At 39.4% G+C, this 20,527-nt stretch overlaps 1 protein-coding gene across 1 annotated transcript; it reads left to right on the forward strand.

Annotated features, from left to right (window-relative positions):
• The first annotated feature begins 823 nt into the window (after nucleotides 1–823).
• LOC140941338 (galactokinase-like) lies at nucleotides 824–8,886 on the forward strand. The gene is made up of 6 exons (XM_073390323.1): nucleotides 824–1,043; nucleotides 2,121–2,566; nucleotides 3,522–3,703; nucleotides 5,103–5,253; nucleotides 6,469–6,631; nucleotides 8,077–8,886. Exons 1-6 carry the CDS (start codon nucleotides 888–890, stop codon nucleotides 8,146–8,148), a joined length of 1,170 nt encoding a protein of 389 aa, XP_073246424.1. The 5' UTR covers nucleotides 824–887; the 3' UTR covers nucleotides 8,149–8,886.
• Nucleotides 8,887–20,527: the final 11,641 nt, after the last annotated feature.

A 20,527-nucleotide genomic window follows, 5' to 3' on the forward strand; every position in this document is an offset into this window, starting at 1 on the left:
GGTTCCATAACTATAAACACTTCTCGGCATCAGCACCAAATCATGTTTGCCTGACCATTCCATCTCCTTTACAAAGAAAAATAGAACCAACGGTTACTAATGTTTGGCGACAAATCACTACAGTTTTTAAAGAAAAAAGGGTGGAACAGGTTGATTTAGCAGATTTTTGACCTTTAAACCTGTTTTCTTCGCGAAAAGCTGGAACACAAACAAGAAAGTTTCGACGCGACTCGCTAGTGCTTGTTTACGAAGATCTCCTGGTGTTTTTAGTACAAAAATACAAAGAACAAATACGTTGAAAGTCGAATACGCAATTGAGGTGAAATTTCTTTCAGGAAAATGGATTTAGGGTAAAAAGGACGAGTTAATTTAATTTTCTCTGCACATGTTCACTGCTGGACGCCAAACCGCGGGTTTTCACGTTCTCGACAGTATGTGGACGACGAGCCGTGCATGTGCAGTAGCGTTCAACAAGGATTTTTAACAAGGTTCAAGGGTTAATAAGTTTTACCAAGATGGCCGCCCGTACCGGTACAAACACAGGTGACCCAGGCTCACTGTGTCACGTAACATACGGGGCGAAGTTTAGGTCTGGAAATTTGCTAGAAAATGAAAATACAAATCGATGAAACTTTCCATGTGGCGGGTTGTTGTTGTCCTTAATACGTACACGAAGTTTTGGGAAAAATAGTCTGCTCCAACTTTCCTTCATAGTCGAGTATACTATGAAGGCTTTTAGAGGTTCCCAGTACGGGATGAAAAACGAATGTCACGCCCGTCACGAGATTTCACGAGATAAATCACGGGATATGCATACATACCCGCTACATACATAAAGGCTGATGTGAACTGATGTGATATAACTGTCTGGATATCCTCCTCGAGAAATGGCGTCGACTGGAGCAGAGAACGTTCTTCAGGTGGCCAAAAAATTTTTCCAAGAACAGTTCAAGGCTAGTCCTTCGTTTGCTGTATGTGCTCCAGGACGAGTAAATCTTATTGGCGAACATACAGATTATAACGATGGATTTGTTTTTCCCATGGTAAGAATAGCGTTTCTCGACCTCCCCTTGCTTCGCCTGGGTAAATTGTATCCTCCTTTCCTTAGGCCTAAATGGTACACTAAGAGCAAGACATGGGGCATATTTTTACTGTTAAGTGAAGTTACTTTTTCCTTTATTCCCGATTTCAAGGGCTTAACAATCCTTGAGTGAATTAAAGCGAACTTTTGTACCCACGGTCGACCATAGCTGGGAGTTGGAACAGTTTCTTCCCGAGCGAGATCGATCAAAGATTGGAGCGCTCTACCTTTAGATATTAGGAAGCTAGAGACTTTGGACACTTTTAAACGTACTGTTCGGGAACAGATTTTATTTATTTAATTACATGATTCTTTTTATTTGATTATTTTTTTTACCTTGGCGCGATGGGCAACCTTTGCCAAGTAATATAGAAATAGAAGTGTGGTTCAATTTTATCCTTGATTAGCCTAGATTCAAAATTTAACCCTTTGAAGTCCCAGGACTCACCAACATCAATTTCCTCCCAATAATATTAATATATAATCGAGAAAAATGGGAAAATGTTTTGATCTTTTCACCAAATTCTCTCAACTAATCCCGGGAGCCGTACTTCCTGATACCTGATATAAGCCAAAAAGGTAGGCCCCAGTTGTTCATTAGGTGGACTGGATAATGCAGTTGGTTTCCCTAATACTTACCCTTTGGATAGTGATTTATCCGGTGGATAATGCTATCTGACGTCAGAACAACTGGGACCAGGTCTGAAAACGGGTGTGGAAAATGACATTTTTTGGTCTAAAATAGGGTTTGGTTCATAGAACTGGGCAGCACACCCCGACCAAGATTTTCCCAGGAGTGCTCTCCAGGTGTGACAGTTAGTTTGAAACAGTAAGAAATAAAGCAAAAAAAAGATTAGACTGAAAATTGATGAAGCATTTGCTCTGACAATTAATGTGAATTTTGAAATGACTGGTGTTCTTTACCTTTGTGGTAAGTAAATCACATGATGGAGCAGAAACTGGTAACTTATATTATGAGTTTGATTATCAAAGCAAGTCAACAAAATTGAATGCCATCATTAAAATTACTTTCCTGCAGGCTTTAGAGTTGGTGACGGTAATTGTAGGAAGAAAATCAGATGGCAATGTGTGTCGTTTAGCCACATGTGCTCAAGGCGTAGATGAACCCCATGTAATAACATTTCCCGTCCATACCCCTGATAGTCCACTGGTGCCTGGCAAGCCTTCTTGGGCCAACTATGTCAAGGGAGTTATTGCCAATTTTCCGGGACCAATTCCAGCCTTTGATGCAGTGATTGCCACCTCAGTACCCCTCGGAGGGGGATTATCTAGCTCTGCATCACTTGAAGTTGCCACGTACACATTTTTGGAACAGTTAACTGGGAAAGAGCAAAAAGATTTGAAAGTCAAGGCTCTGGCTTGTCAGAAGGCGGAGCATAATTTTGCTAACATGCCATGCGGAATTATGGATCAGTTTATTTCAGTAATGGGCAAGAGAGGCAATGCTTTACTGCTGGACTGCAGGTATTTGCCTTGTAATATGGAAGGCCCCATCCGCACAAATACATTTTCATTTCAAAACACATACATTATGATGTGTTTGGGCCTTCTGTCCACACTAATTTGTTGAGCATTATGAAAACGCATCGATTTCAAAACGCTCTTTAAAGTGGATCAAAATGAAAATGGTCAAAAACAGTCAAAATGCATCAAAATGAAAATGGTGACGGAAACTATTACAGGTGCGAGTGTTTGTAGCTCGGCACAGTGTTCAACTTACATCACAGCATTCAATTCTATAAATTGTTTTAGTGTGGACATCAGAAAATGCATTAAAATGGCAGTGTGGACACGAATTGATTCATGCTTTGTCAATGAAAATAAAAACTCATACTTTTGAAAACATATCAGTGTGGATGGGGCCTAAATCTGTGGCAGATTTATGGGAGGGGCATGAAGGGGACCTTAATCTTCACTTTATTTTTAGGTCAAACTGAAGCCCACAGGGATGAGACAAATTCTTTTCCATGCCAAGCCCTACTCTTATCTTAGGGTATGGATGAGAGGGCTCTATAATGGTTCTTCAAAAAATGTGGGTCTTGGAAAATTTTGGCCAAATCTTAAAATCTCAGAAGTGTTTGTGATAGGTCTCGTCTTGGAGTCTTAATGAAACTTGAGTCTCACAGTCTCGCAAAGTCTTGAATTTACCATTCTACACCCCTTATGAGTGGGCTCCCCACTTAATAATTTGAAGACTTGAATCCATCGATATAATTCCTTTTGGATTCATGCATGTGATTGTTGGAATTGTTTTCCTATTTTCTGGGTGCATGATCAGTTCATGTCCAGAGTATTGGATGGCTATCCCTCAAACTACAATATTAGTGGTTTTTGTGTGGAGTGTACCTTTGCAATTAAAGTTCATAATATTTTGTTTTCAAATTCTTATTGTTCTTGGTTGATATCAACAATTTTGCAGATCAATGGAAGCCACACTTGTTCCAATGACAAACCCTGATTTAGCTGTCTTGGTAACCAACTCAAATGTTCGACATGAATTGACAGGAAGTGAGTATCCAACAAGAAGAAAGCAATGTGAAACAGCAGCAAAAACACTCGGAAAACCCAGTCTTAGGGAAGTTACCATGGCAGAATTAGAAGGTAGGATAGTACTTTACTCAATATTTATTACTACAAACATTAGGAGAACCCTAGATTTATTTGTTATCACAGATAGGTCATTTATGCTGGGGTAATAATAATAATAATAATAATAATAATAATAATTTAATAACTTCTAGAGCGCTATTTACATTCACTGATCAACAGTGCTTAACAACTTAAAAAAACTACAATAAAATCCAAATTTGTAAAGCTAATAAATTATTACATGTACGTGAATATTAACAATGTATATTAATAATAACAATATAGAATATTTATAAATAAAGAGGTGGCATTTGTAGTTATAATGAATAACCCTTTGGATCTTGCAGATGAAGGATAATAGAATATGATCAAATTAACTTTTATAGTTACATTCTTCCCAAGCACAAAATGGTAATGGCCTGTTTGAGGGAGTTTGAATTGGGGAGTTAATATTACACCAAGGCTTTGATTTTCGCAGTTCATAACTCCTTGTGCTAAAATTTAAAGGCTGCAACTTTTTTCACTCTTTGGATCAAGTTGCCTTACCCTCTCATCTGTGCTTCAAACACTGAATTTGAAGGAGAAAGTAGTAGTATTAGAGCACTGACCTTCCACAAACCTAGCCTGCATCGCAGACGTAATTTAACCTTGGTTAGTAACGTCTGCAAAGTAGCGCTGAAATCCTTGTTCTGGGCCCTCAATGGACTCAAAGAATTACCAGAAATGAGTTTTAAATTTCCTTTCAACCTGATTGGCAAATCAACAATGGCTTTTTTAACAGGCCAATCATGGCACGTACTCAAATCCTGGTACACAGGTGGGGGTGTAGAACAAGGATTTCAGCACTGTTTCGCAGATGGACTTAACTGGAGTTTAATTTCATCTGTGGCGCACAAGGCTACCAAAATCCTGGCCCTGTTTGAATAGCCTGTGTACAGCTGCCCCTTCCCCACAGCAGAGGAGATGGCTGTACTCAGGCTATGGTTTGAAACTCAGAGGCAGGCTGTCTTCCTTGTTTTGATAGGTTTTTCATAACGTACTTTGGTTCACCCCTTTCATCACGACTCAGAATCTCACAATTCCAGTTAGACTGGTCATTTAAGTCAATATTTGAGTCACTCAGTGCATGTGTTTACCCATCATCAACTTTCTCGTAACAGTTTTCACACATAATCAAGGGATAATGTGATTTAGAATTGATAAAATGATCATCTAAGGGAAAACAATATGATTTTTAAACAATTCTCTTAACTTATTCTTTAAGCAAATGTATGGAGGTCAGTTTGGAGAATTTGTATGTGGATTTTGGGGCTTGAAGGGTTGATTATTAAAACAATATATGTTTTTATTTATCATTAATCAGATATTATTGTCTTCTTTGGTTTACACTATTGATATATTTTTTCCACAGCTAACAAGGGGAAGTTGGAAGATGTTGAGTTCTGCCGAGCAAGACATGTGGTCGGAGAGATACAAAGAACCACTGAAGCTGCTGCAGCACTTGAGAAGGAAAGTTATGAGAAATTTGGAAAGCTAATGGTGGAAAGTCACAATTCTCTTAGGTAACACAACACTGACAGCAGACAGTGCAGTACACGTAGTGCTGGGCAGGCTGTATTTTTAAAACATACTAGTTTAATGCAATGCTTTCGAGTGGTATACCACGAAAAAACCCACGAGTGACTTGATTTCTAAGTATATACACATGAGCCTTTAGGTGATTGTATAAGGTGAGTGTATATACAAAGAAAAATCAAGTCACTTGTGGGATATTAATTTTGTGGTATACCATGAAAGAAGCATTGCATAACTAATTTATCCCATGCCACTTAACATCATGACGTAAAATAGAGAAATCTCGACGTCACAGTCAAACTTGAAGAAAGCCACTTTTAATACTACATACAATGCCCCATTGATCGACATCTTGTCAATGAATAAAGCTCGTATTCACCTCTGTTCTACTTTACTGTACCTACACCGCGAAGATGATGGCAAAATAGCTGTCAAATGCTTCTTCAAGAAGGGATTTCAGTCTTGTTGTTTGAAGTGTGGATTTATCTCGGTCTTCGCAACCCTGGTTAACTGGTATGTTTTTGTTACTCTTGATTAATGAATTCCTTAACTTCTTTGTCCATTCTAGTCTGTTTGATTTCGTATGGCAAATACTTTTTTAACTGTACCTTAGACGTCCGAATGGAAGCTTAACCTCGGGGTTTATCGTGTTGTTTACAACGTTGCTCCTGGAAATTTTGGTAGAATGAAACTTTTGTCTGTCACTAGCCACTCTATTTTTGGCGGGAAAATGTGGAGGCCATAATTAAGTATCACCTGGATTTTTTCGTGAAATACTACCCATCCGATACCACAGAATTTGCAATGGATTTCTAGCTAACTTATTGGCTGCATTCACTATGGCATGGGCTAAATCTTCTTATCAAACAAATACAGGTATAATGATTATTGTTGTTTTCATAAAAACAACTAACAAATATTGACAGAAATCACAGACTTCCTTCTTACTGCCCAGCCTCAGAAATTTAAGACAGTACCAGCTATTGAGTTTATGTACTATTCTGGGATCAGCCAGGGCTCTCATCATATGGCACTGGCCCTAAAGGATCACAGCTCTAGGAACAAGAATAATAACTGCAAAGTTAATCAAACCTGGGAGTGCATTATTGCATAAAACAGTGATCTGGTTTCTAATAAAAAGTGTAATCACATAACCCAAAAACAGAGTAAAATAATAGTGGTTTCGTATATCTTTTTTTAAGGGATGATTATGAAGTCAGCTGTGAAGAGCTTGATTTACTTGTTAAACTTGCTTTGGAGGTAGATGGGGTTTATGGTTCTCGTATGACAGGCGGAGGCTTTGGTGGGTGTACTGTGACACTTGTCAAACGGTCATCCGTAGACAACCTCATCAAACACATTCAGGTGGGTGTTCTGTAGTCTGACAGTCAGGAAGTTTTTAAATATATATTTGTCTTTAAAATTGAGTGAAGTATTGCTGCCATGAGCAATCAGTCAGTTATCATGGAAGCAAGGACATGCAGCCTGTGCCACTAAAGCTGGCATGGTAGATATATTTACAGTAATGCAGGATTCTCTGGAAGCTCCGATAAGCAGCAAAATTTGCCGATTGTCTTAAAAGTGCCGGATACTCTTCGTATTTCATTTGTTTCTTAACAATTGAGTTCAATGAAAACAGTGAAAACAAACATGATACAAAATAAAACAAATTTGGGTATATAAAGGTGTCGTCCTCATGGCTAAAATTTTTCTCCCTGGTCGCTAAAAATTCACTGAAATAGACCATTCAGGACCCCCAAATAAACATTTTGCCCGAGGGAGGTCCCCGGACTCACCCTGTGAAAGGGGAGCAGCGCTCTCCTCCATAATTATTCTCTCTATACACCAACACACACAGCTGTGCTTCACGAAGGAGGCGCCCAATCAGTTGCTGCATACTTGGAAATTTTTTCCCTTCTACTTTAAATTTTCTAGAGAACTTTGTTGATATAAAGTGCTTCCTTAAGCTCCCCTCTCAAGTCATAATTTGACTTATTTCTTCACGGCTTCCAAATAAAAAAACTCTGTTTAACTATAGTATATCCCGGAACTTTTTAGATATAGTGCGAATGGAAACTTCCTGCTGTGAGAGTCTTGTGAGAATCTCCTCTCCTCTTAATAATGGCCACATCTCTACAGCGGCCATCATGTTTCGTTTTGTACCATCTCAATTGTTTAACTAATATCACTAAAGGAAACCTTCAGAAAACGCTTATTTCTCATGATCTGCCGCAATGTCTCGTCGAATTCGCCCCTTTGCATACAGTGGAATCTGTACGTAACGGATACCTTACGTACAGGAGATCGGTAAGGAATTTGTCCAATGGGTGTGGCCAAATGTCTGTTTAGGCTATGTTCATACCATACTGGTTAGCCTTTCGTGCTGCCACAAAAAAACTCTGCGGTTTAGGGTGAACACCTATTCGATATGTGACTCTCCACCTTAGAGATCAACGCGGGGCAGCTTCGCTCCGTCACAGAAATCGCGCCAAAATCACAGTCAGTTCTTATTTGTGAACAGAAGCCCTACCCGGTATGGTTTTCGTGCCGGCGCAAAAGCCCCCGGGGGGGGGAGGACTCCGCATATGAAAGGGGTGGGGATGCTCGTCGGAGCATCCCCACCCCTTTCATATGCAGAGTCCCCCCCGGCGCAAAAGCTATCCAGTAGAGTGTGAACCATAGTCTCAGATTTCTCTTTCTTCTAAAATTACATGCCAAGATAAGATACGCATGCATTATACATTTAGTACAACAAAACTTTTTTCCACACTGCATCACGTTGATTCTACTTCTGTTGTTTTGTTCATCAGGAGGGCTATGGAAACAAGGCGACATGTGTGGTGACCAGCCCAGCTGATGGTGCCAGAGTTCTAAGTCTGTGATGATACAATTATGATAGACTCATAAATTATTTGTGAATTTTTTTCAAGAATCTTCTAATGTAACGAAGTATGGCGGTGACTGTCGTTTCCCCTGGACTAAAGTCGCTCAGTGACCTTGGTTCTCAGTAGGTTCTACTGTTGTTTCGCCCGAAAGTGGATTCTCCCGACGTCGTTTCGCCCGAACTTAAGTCCATTCGCCCAATGACATTTAACACTCAGCGACACGGTGAACATACTTATCAGAGATGTTATTTTAGTCAAGCTTGAATTCCATGGCTATGATTGGTAAAAAAGGTCCAGCGATCAAAACGATATCAGCAATCTGGGTAATTATATTTGAGGTAGAAGGTATGAAGGTATACCTCAGCGATCGCAATGATCGCGACGTCGATCTTTGAGATATTTTGTTATGTTGGCACTAGGAAAAGCTGTTGACCCACATTCGTACCTGCATTTGCAGTCACTGTCTTTCCACGCTTATTCTTTTTTTTTTTCAGGCTGAAAGAACGACAAGTTAACATCGGGCGAATCGACTTAATTCCGGGCGAAACGACCTGATACCGTGGGCTGATCGACAGCAGTCCGAATAAATCACTGAAATAGACTTATAGGAATAGCTTAACATATGTAAAAGGTGAACAGTGTTTTTTTCTTATTTTTTTGAGGAGGGCTTAAGAGGTTACATTCAGCACCAATTGAAAGTTAAATGAATAAACTCGTGTTTTAGTAGTCACAATGTTTTCTATTGCAATTCTATCCGACTTATTTGTATTGTGAAAACCTGTTCACACTGCGGAAAAGAGTGGTACAGAAATCTTGTATCCGATATATGACAAACCACTTTCAAGATCGGCGCGGCGCACCTTCTCTCCTTTACAGAAACCGACAACAACAACAACAACACTTTATTTCACCCCATAATATACAAGAAATAAAAATTTATAACAATAGTACTGACGATGATAGGGGCGCTGGCTGCCCGAAATAACCTAAGAGTTAAAAATGCCAGGCAGCCAGTTGAAAGAAAAGATGTTTAAATGTTTAGGTCAGGGACACAAGAACAAAGAAAACAGAGAAACGCACACAAAGAGTTAAGTAAACTACCAGTATATTAAAGAGACTAAAATTCATACATTGCAAAACAGTATTATTTCCATTTTAAAATTACCCAGACAATGTACAGATGTCTAGTAATCTTTGATAAAGTGCTGTTTCACTTTCTTTTTAAACAAAGACAATGAAGATAATTTGATATCTCCGTCAATTTCTTCATTAATTTGATATCTTCGTCAAACCGCTCCGAAGTCATCGTTCTCGAGTGTGAACAGAAGCCTTATGCTTTCGATAATGCCCTGCGCGCTTTCCTTGCTCATATCCCCAGCCTCCACATAACCTGCGTAGCGAGCGTGTCTGGCTCTAAAGCTGGGGCGAGGGTAAACGCAGTCTATCCTCCGCGTGGCACAGGCGCGGAGGAGAGTAACAGGATAAGATTTCCCAAACTGGATAACCAAACTCTACCACAGACGGATTGGAAAGGGGAAAGAGAGGCCTTGCTTTCCATCGTCCACCGCAAGCTTACTATTTAATTAATGCTATTGGAATACCAAGTGAGAGCCTTTGTCGGGATAGGGGCCTCGCGATAAAAAAAAGGTAGCTATCTGCCTCTCGCCCATGGCGCAAACTTTGCAGCTCGTATCAATTTATGTTTCTCAGTTTAGAAATGTTTGACGAAATTGAGTATAATACGCAACAAATGCTTGTCTCTACGATTTTATTCGCATCTGATTTAAGGAAATCTCAGATTTTAACAATGTCCTCTGATCTCATGAGGCGGGCTGGCTCAAGATAGGATACTCTCCTGGGCCGAGTTGTCGGAAAGTTCGATAACGCTATCCACTAATTAATTCTCTATCTAGTGGATAGCGCAATTGGTTTCACTGATACTTATCCGCTAGATAGTGATTTGTCCCGTTGAAAGCGCTATACAACGTTTAAACAACCAGGGCCTGTGACAGCGCTGGCATACAGGGAGGGGGTTACGGTTTGATTCCCGGCCGGATCAGTAGTAGCTGAGGACGAAGATATCGCCTTTGCACTGAAAATGGCTAACCTTCACGTGACTCGTCAAGGTTATCCTTGCGGCCCCTTCTCTATCAGGGGTTGTATAGTGTCTTAGCTTTAGAAAATACTGAAACACAAATGAGAGATTTCGTTCCGCCAAAGTTAACTTAGTTTTTTTTTTGCTAGATAGCTGAAAGAGTAAAAGGACATGAAATAACAAACAAACAGGAAGCCCGCCAATCGTAATCATTTGATAATAATCGTCTGTTTCCAAGTGCCTGGAGTGTTACGAAGTTTACCTTTCCTTGAGCAAGAGTTAGCCCTGGCAGATATATTTAATTGCTTTAATAATAAAATGAAAACAAAATAATTCACGTCATGATATTCAAGTAGCACTTCCGTGTCTTCCGATACAGGTACTGAGTGTTTTATTTTATTTTATTATGTCTTCCTGTGTGCGAGCCCAGGCAGATATATTTAATTGTCTAACAAAGTAAAAACAGAGCAGTTTACGTCACTGTACTTAAAAGTGATGACTTTCGCTTTGTATTTTTGAAGCTTCTTCGATTACAAATTGAAGCCTAGGTCTTCTTCATGAAGGAGAGATAGCACGAGTCAGGAAGTTAACCTTAAAACCGACGGCGTCTTGTATGGAGTCTTCAATGCATGTTCGTGACCACGTCCAATAAAGATATTCTGTTCATTTTTTGGTTCTTTTTTTGTATTTGTCTTCCCGGTGCAAGCCCTGACAGATACATTTAATTACAGTTTTCGTTGTTTAGTTGAAACAAAGGTACCTATTTTTCCATCTAGAAGTTATAACACTTACAGTCTTAAAACTTTCGCTTATTTATTATGTTACGTCAATTAGTTTCTTGTTTGCAAAGAAAACTTTTAAAACAAGCGGGCCAACTCGCAAGAACATTTATACTGATAGCCGAAATAAATAGTCCATATGTAAGAACACATTTTGAGTTAAATATTATGTGTTAAGTTCTTAGAAAGCTTCAACATCCGTCATGGGCATCGGTGTTGGGCGGCAGAAATCGAGCGCGCGAAGCTTCTTAAAAAACAATGCCGTGTTGTAAGCTGCGGGGTCCATATTAGCCGGAAACGAGCCAGTTCGGTGATGCCCAACCTTTTCACCCATTGCATATCTTCCTCTTGGTTTCTCTGTTGACTGTAACTTTCTTATTTTAGTTTTCATTTTTTTTGGCAAACAGACACTATGTCTGTGCTCGCATGAGCAATTTGTTTGTTATAAGTGGCCGTGCACGCACTAAAAGTTTTAGTAAACGAAAAACTGCGTAGTGCTCCTATCGTTAGTCAATTTCACGATATAAATTATACACAAATCGTTTCGTTTTTATCCTCAGCAGAAATTAATGGTGGTTTACGATTGTACAACACTGGTTCTTCCATTACCCACGCTACATTTATTTCTTTGTACAATCGTTGAAAAAGTCGTAAAAACTAGAAATAAAGGCCCAGTCCAATCGCCTGTTATTTGAAAACGGAATAACAAACACGAAATAACAAACAAACAGGAAGCCGCCAATCGTAATCAGTTGCTAATAATCGTCTGTTTCCAAGTGCCTGGAGTGTTACGAAGTTTACCTTTCCTTGAGCAAGAGTTGGACCAGACAGATATATTTAATTGCTTTAATAATAAAATGAAAACAAAATAATTCACGTCATGATATTTAAGTAGCACTTCCGTGTCTTCCGATACAGGTACTGAGTGTTTTATTTTATTTTCTTATGTCTTCCTGTGTGCGAGCCCAGGCAGATATATTTAATTGTCTAACAAAGTAAAAACAGAGCAGTTTACGTCACTATACTCAAAAGTGATGACTTTCCGCTTTGTATTTTTGAAGCTTCTTCCGTTACAAATTGAAGCCTAGGTCTTCTTCATGAAGGAGAGATAGCGCAAGTATCTTATTCTGGGTTAAACAAATAGGTTGCAGCACAACTCGTGCATGGATACAGGTTCGATATGGCTTAGTGGCAACTGGCAACGCGTTTTGTTCTCCATGATTCTGAAATCATTTGGTTCTTGACAAAACTCAAGTTGAAAAAGTCTTTATTTAATTCCACTTTATTTCACAGAAACATTGGTTATGTGTCCATACATTCAGAAAAGGAGAATGACGGAAGTTAACCTTAAAACCGACGGCGTCTTGTATGGAGTCTTCAATGCGTGTGCGTGACCTGTCCAATAAAGAATTCTGTTTATTTTTTGGTTCTTTTTTAAAATATGAACTCAATTAATAAGCGTCTTTCGTTTACAGGTGTTTCAAGTGCCTTAAGTGTTTTATTTGTCTTGCAAAGAATACTTTTAAAACTAGGGGGCCAACTCACAAGAACATTTATACTGACAGCCGAAATAAATCATCCATATGTAAGTACACATTTTAAGCGTCTTTCGTTTACAGGTGTTTCAAGTGCCTTAAGTGTTTTATTTGTCTTCCCGGTGCAAGCCCTGACAGATTCATTTAATTACAGTTTTCGTTGTTTAGTTGAAACAAAAGTATATATTTTTTCATCTAGAAGTTATAACACTTACAGTCTTAAAACTTCCTGTTATTTTAGTCTATTATGTTTCGTCACTTAGTTTCTTGTTTTCAAAGAATACTTTTAAAACAAGCGGGCCAACTCACAAGAACATTTATACTGACAGCCGAAATAAATCATCCATATGTAAGAACACATTTTAAGTGTCTTTCGTTTACAGGTGTTTCAAGTGCCTTAAGTGATTTATTTGTCTTCCCGGTGCAAGCCCTGACATGTACATTTAATTACAGTTTTCGTTGTTTAGTTGAAACAAAAGTATCTATTTTTTTTATCTAGAAGTTATAACACTTACAGTCTTAAAACTTCCAGTTATTTTAGTCTATTATGTTTCGTCTCTTAGTTTCTTGTTTTCAAAGAATGCTTTTGAAACAAGCTTCAACATTCGTCATGGGCATCGGCAAAAATCGAGCGCGCGAAGCTTCTTAAAAAAAATTCCCTTGTTGTAAGCTGCGGGGCCCATATTAGCCGGAAACGAGCCAGTTCGGTGATGCCCAACCTTTTTACCCATTGCATATCTTCCTCTTGGTTACTCTGTTGACTGTAACTTTCTTCTTTTAGTTTTCATTTTTTTTTCCCAAACAGACACTATGTCTGTGCTCGCATGAGTTATTTGTTTCTTTTAAGTGGCCGTTCACGCACTAAAAGTTTTAGTAAACGAAAAACTGCGTACAGTAGTGCTCCTATCGTTAGTCAATTTCACGATATAAATTGTACACAAATCGTACCCACGCTACATTTATTTCTTTTTACAATCGTTGAAAAAGTCGTAGAAACTAGAAATAAAGGCCCAGTCCAATCGGAACCGTTGTTATTTGAAAACGGTGAAAATGGTCACCTCAAAACGCTGCGAAGCAAATCGCGCCGAAATCACCGTTCTTTTATATGGCAAAGGTATCCAGTATGGTGTGAACAAAGCCTAAGATTTTCTCTCTCCTTAAATTACACGCCAAGATAGGATACGCATGCATCATGCACTAAGGACCAAGCACAAAAAAACTTTTTTCCATGCTGCATTACTGTGATCCCACTGCTGTTGTTTTGTTCATCAGGAGAGCTATGAGAGCAAGGCGACATGTGTAGTGACCAGCCCAGATGATGGAGCTGGAGTTCTAAGTCTGAGATGATACAATTGTGATAGACTCATAAATTATTTGTGAATGTTTTTAAGAATCTGCTAATGTAACAAAGTATGGTGGTGACCGTCGTTCCTTTACTAAAAGTCGGTTAGTGACCTTGTGTCTACTGTTGTTTCGCCTGAAAGTGGATTCTCCCGACGTCGTTTCGCCCTAACTTAAGTAGATTCGCCCGATGGCATACACACTCTACGGCATGATGAATATACCTGTCAGATGTTATTTTAGTTGAGCTTGTATATGGCTGTAATTGGTGAAAAGGTCCATCGACCCAAACAATATTAGCGATAGTTCATATAGATAATTATATTTGAGACAACGTATACTGACGCAAGTCTAAATAATTATCGACCGCAATGATCACTATGTCAATCATTGAGTTGTTCTGTGTTACGTTTCCACTGGAAAATGCCGTCACAAACGTTGCACGCTTATTCCTTTTTTAACACGGGCTAAGGAAGGACTTCGACTTAAGTGTGCGGGGCGAACTACCCTCGGGCAAAACGCAGCTGGAATCGACCTGAGACTGTCGGATGAAGTACTGTCTAAATGGACTTTAAGGAATAGCTTAGTATATGTAAATGGAGTAGTATTTTTATTTTTAAGGAGAGCCAAAGAGTTGGTGTAAGCTTGTATTCAACACTGATTAAAAGCTGAATAAATAAACTCGTGTTTTAGTGGTCACGATATTTTCTAATTCGATTACAGTTTATCCGGTATGTAAATTTTTAGAACACCTGTTCCCAACGCGAGAGTGGCACAGAAACTTATCTGATATGTGACAACCCACTTTCAAGGTCGGCGAGGCACAGCCTCGCTCCTTTACAGAAACGGCTCCAAAGTCACCGTTCTCGTGTGTGAACAGAGGCCTTAACTTTTGATAAACCCCTGCCCTCTTTCCGTCCTCATATCCCCAGCCTCCACATAACCTGCGTAGCGAGCGTGTCTGGCTCTAAAGCTGGGGCGAGGGTAAATGCAGTCTAACCTCCGCATGCTGTATGCATGCTCGGAGGAGAGTAGCAGGATAAGATTTTCCAAACCCGACCTCAGCCGGACAATGCCCATGCTGACTTCACTGTGCTAAATAAATTCAGTCAGAGTCATTACTGAGACACCCCGTCATGTACTAAAAGATAAAACTTGCGCGGTTCTCTCCTCAGCAGAGACCTCTCTGTGTCGTAGGAAGGTTGGCGGAGGGAAAATAGACAACGCGCAGAGAACATTATATTGGGAAGGGGAAAGAGAGGCCTTACCGGCTTTCCATCGCAAGCTTACTATTTAATTAATGCTATTGGAATACCAAGTGGGAGCCTGCGCCGGGAGAGGGGCCTCGCGATAAAAAAAGGTAGCTATCTGCCTCTCGCCCATGGCGCAAACTTTGCAGCTTGTATCAATTTATGTCTCTTTTAGAAATGTTTGACGAAATTGACTATACTACACAACGAATGTTTGTTTCTACGATTTTATTCGCATCTGATTTAAGAAAATCTCAGATTTAAACGATGTCCTCTGATCCCATGAGGCGGGTTAGCTCAAGATAGGATACTCTCCTGAGCTGAGTTGTTGGAAAGCTGGATAACGCTATCCACTAATTTAATATTTATCCCGAGTGGACAGCACAATTGATTTCTCTAATCACTTATCCGCTGGATAGTGATTTATCTGGTTTATAGCGCTTTCCAACGTTTGAACAACCAGGACCTGTGATAGCGCTGGCATGTAGGAAGGGGGTTACGGTTTGATTCCCAGCCGGACCAGTACCTAGCTGGGGACGAAGATATCGCCTTTGCACTGAAAATGGCTAACCTTCACGTGACTCGTGAAGGTGGTCCTTGCGGCCCTTTCTCTATCAGGGGATGTATAGCTTTGGAAAATACTGAAACACAAATGCCAGATTTCGTTCAGCCAAAGTTAACTTCGTCAGTTTTCCTGTTAGGTAGCTAAAAGAGTAAAAGGACATGAAATAACAAACCGGCAGAGGGCCCGTCTATCGCAATCAGGGTTTAATAACCGGTCAGTATTAAAGGAGGACTACGGACCACGGACTGCGGATTGGGTATAAAACACGGACTAGGTATAAAATGCGGACTAGAAACTACAGGCTGAGTAAATAACACGGACTACGGACTGCATGTGTATATGTAATAACCGAAATATGTCATCCAACGTTATATTCTAAGCGATGATGCCATGATTTACACCGATGTAAACATGTACATCGCGTTTGTGACCCCTTTCAGGGATGTTAGAGACCGAGATCAGGTCTAAAAATAGGTGTAGAAAAGAGTATTTTGGTCAGGCTCAGGATTTGGAGAAGCGGGCGGCACACCTGCACCAAGAATTTCTAGGATCATTTATAACTTAAATTCACAATCCAACTAGCACAGTTTTTACCAACGTGGTCCGAAGTCCGCGTTTTATACCTAGTCCGTGTTTTATACCCAGTCCGCAGTCCGTGGTCCGCAGTCCGTGGTCCGCATTCGGCCATCCGTGTTTTACACTGAGTGTTATAATAACCGTCTGTTTCCAAGTGTCTTGAGTATTATGAAGTTTACCCCATAAACAAGACCAGGCAGAGATATTTAATTGCTTCAATAATAAACTTAAAACAAAACAATTCACTTCATGATATTTAAGTAATACTTTCGTGTCTTGCGTTACAGGTATCCAAGTACCTTGAGTGTTTTTTTATTATTATTATTCTTATTATTATTTTATCATATCTTCCTGTGTGCGAGCCCAGGCAGATATATTTAATTGTATAACAAAGCTAAAACAAAGTAGTTTGCGTCACTATACTTAAAAGTGATGACTTTCCGCTTTGTATTTTTGAAGCATCTACGATTACAAATTGAAGCCTAGATCTTCTTCATGAAGGACAGATAGCACGAGTATCTTATTCTGGGTTAAACAAATAGGTTGCAACACAACTCATGCGTGGATACAGGTTCGATATGGCTTAGCCACCGCGCCTTTTCGTTCTCCATGATTTTGAAATCATTTGGTTCGCTTTAATATCAACTGTTTACCAAAACTCGAGTTTAAAAAGTTTTTATCTAATTCCACTTTGTTTTACCGAAACATAGATTATGTGTCCATACCTTCAGAAAAGGAAAATGACAGCGAGTTAACCTTAAAACCGACGGCGTCTTGTATGGAGTCTTTTTCCTTTTAACAAAAGAACCCAGATAATAAGTGTCTTTCGTTTACAGGTGTTTCAAGTGCCTTAAGTGATTTATTTGTCTTCCCGGTGCAAGCCCTGACATGTACATTTAATTACGGTTTTCATTGTTTAGTTGAAACAAAAGTATATTTTTTTTTTCATCTAGAAGTTATAACACTTACAGTCTTAAAACTTCCTCTTATTTATTATGTTTCGTCACTTAGTTTCTTGTTTTCAAAGAATGCTTTTAATACAAGCGGGCCAACTCACAAGAACATTTATACTGAGAGCCGAAATAAATCATTAATATGTAAGAACACATTTTAAGTTAAATATTATGTGTTGAGTTCTTGGAAAAGCGTGAACAGTGTTATAAGCTGCGGGGCCCATATTAGCCGGAAACGAGCCGGTTCGGTGATGCCCAACCTTTTCACGCGTGGCATATTTTCCTCTTGGATACCCTGACTCTGTTGGCTGTAACTTTCTAATTTAAGCCTTAATTTTTTCCCAAACAGAGCTTGCAGTTATTTGTTTTTTTATAACTGGCTGTGCGCACACTAAAAGTTTTAGTAAACAAAAAACTGCGCAGTGCTCCCATTGTTGATTAATTTCGCGATTTCAAATGTACACAAATCGTTTCGTTTTTAGTGTTTTTATCTTCAGCAGAAATGAATGGTGATTTACAATTCTACAATACCGCTGCCTTCAGTACCCACACTACATTTATTTCATCGTAAAATCGTTAAAAAAAGTCGTTAATACTTGTTTTCCGCAGACCTATCGATGAAGTGTTTATGGTATCTTGACAAACGTGTAGTATTTAGATAGAAATAAAGGCCCAATCCACTCGGAACCGTTGTTATTTGGAAACGGACATTTTTTCCGGTTTGGGCTTTCGTAAAGGCTTTTGATGAAATTGGTCATTTCAAAACGCAGCTTCTCCAAAACGCTTTTAGGGGTGAAAATTTTTGGAAAACGCACGGTTATCCGTCGTGTGGACGGTTAGAAACGGGCGAATTTTTAAAACGATGACAGTAACAGTATAATACAATGTAGTAACAACTGAACTATAACAGTATCTGATTCCGTGCGGGATAACAACAGTTTCTCACACTTGGCCTTTTTAAGACTTATGGCTTCTTTTGTCGATGAGTTACGTTTTCTGTAAGTCACGAAAATCGAAGCCGGAGCTAAACAATTGGAGGGTGAGAGAGGTCGTTCAGCAAGACCTCTCTGAGGGTCTGATTTAAGGCAAGGATGACAACGTTTTAGTAAGACAACAATATATAAGGGAGAGTTTAGAATGACTTAGGGCAAGAGAGAGTTATTATCACATACCCATTATCCTCTCTTGTTCAAGGACAATTCGGGTTACAGACCAATTTAGGATTCTTTTTGTTAAAGCGAGCGAATGAAACCGCATTATTTAAGGGTAAAAAAACGTGGCCGTTGTAGAGAGGTGGTCGTTGTAGAGAGGTGGCTGTTGTGGAGAGGTGGCCGTAAGTGGAGGTTCGGCTGTTTTTTCTACAGCAAGTAAATTCTATTGATGTCAAATACGAAGGTTTGTCAATTGGTTTGTCAAGCGTAGCGATCAAAATGGAATTTTTTTTTTTTAGCTATAGTAACTCAGGCTAATACTCGTAAATATTCCATTCATTACCCGTGCATGCCCAGGCAGGTTTATGGCAAGTGTGCTCATTATATTTTTTTTTTCCCATGTTCCAGTGATCGTTAATTACAATGACGCCAGTGAAACATTTTTAAGATTCTAGCACTTCCTATTTCCTTCTAAACAGATTGCATTCTGGGAGTCTTAAAGGGGCTCGAGCTACTATTTAAGAGGGCTCTTTGAGTTTAGCTTCACTGAAACTAGTTCAACTGTCAAAACTGATCAACGCGACTAAGAAGATCTTTACTGAATAGCCGAGGAAATGGGACAATCCCTCAGCCAGGAAGTTGAAAAGAACGCCAAGCTTCTGAAAGTTGAACGCCGCCTGCGCGAGAAGCTGGAATGTACTAAAGCAAAGCTGTACATCGACGCCCTCAACGACGAATGCGTAGCGATAGTGTGTGCGGTGGCGAAGTTTGATGGCATGTTGTACATAAAAGATGGGGAGAAAAAAGCCGAAGCGGAAAATAAAGATGCGGAGGACGAAATTACGAACATCATAAGAAGGTATCTAGACATGGAGGGTGATGATCCGGGCGAGAAGTCAGACAAGAAGCTAATAGAGCTGGTGACCAATGAGGTGAAAACATTACTATCCAGTAAACAGGAAACACAAGAAAGTCACCATTACCATGTTGTCTATTCCAACAAGGGCTTCATTCGTTTCGACTACTTTATCTACCTTCAATTCCTGACTGACGATGGGGAGGCGACTGGTGGGGAGGTGACTGATGGGAGGCCGACTGGTGGTGTTAAAAAAGCTGCCCTGTCTTACTTCGGACAAGTGGGTCTCATGAACGTGACAAACGCTAAACCACAAGTGCTAATGTACGAGCTGAGAAGAGCCACAGAAGACAAAAATCTTGTGAAGGCAGGTGAAGAGCTGGTGAAGTTGAAGAGTATTAATTCAGTGGAAGATGTTGGAAAGTTCCTTAAAGCTCTAAATCAAAATGATCACCAACAGCCAACGTCGGAGGAGAGAAATCAGGGCGCTGGACAAAGTTAAATGTGAATTAGGATGAACTGAGATAATAACTGAATGTAACCGCGTGTTGTGAATGAACGTTTCTTTTAATTAATTCGATTAGAGTTGGACATTATCCCTGTGTGATAAAAAAAGGTTTTTTTTGTAAACCATATTAATCATTTTCTTTTATCAAAAAAAAAAAACAACAACAACTATGTTAAAGAGGTGTTCTAAAATTGTTATCAAGTTTGCATATACCAGACTAGGAAGTGGCCTTTTCTGTAATTACTTTGTTTTGCAAAGGAAAGGGATGGAACTTTTCTCCTCCCTGCAATTATTTCATTTGTGTGTATGTTGCATTGACTGGTTAATCTAGTGCACTTTGATTTTTTTATCCCTTCAACTGAGTGAAATGAGTGTATAGTTATCTTGTCTACAATTTATGAGTAAAAATGACAGTAACTAAATAAATGTTATTCAGTAAAAGGACTTTATAACTTTTACAGTTGGTAATAATGGAGTGTGCATCGTACAGTTAGTATAGCAAGGTGTTAACAAATCGTTCAACTCCCAGAAAAAAATAAATAAAAATTGGAATGAAATATAATTCAATATAGCCGACCATTAAGTGTTATTGTGTTTTTCGTATTCAGTAATTAAGACAGCTGAGTCATTTTATAAGCTGACGCCTCTATCCAGCCAGACAGTGTTTCCTCAATTTTGTTATACTTTTCAGTAACAGCAAGTTCAGCTACCACGGCACATTTTCACTTGAAACCCTGGGGATCAGGATCACCAGTCATTTTTTTAGG

The sequence above is a fragment of the Porites lutea genome, chromosome 6 (genome assembly GCF_958299795.1).
Source record: "Porites lutea chromosome 6, jaPorLute2.1, whole genome shotgun sequence".
Taxonomy (NCBI): Eukaryota; Metazoa; Cnidaria; class Anthozoa; order Scleractinia; family Poritidae; genus Porites; species Porites lutea.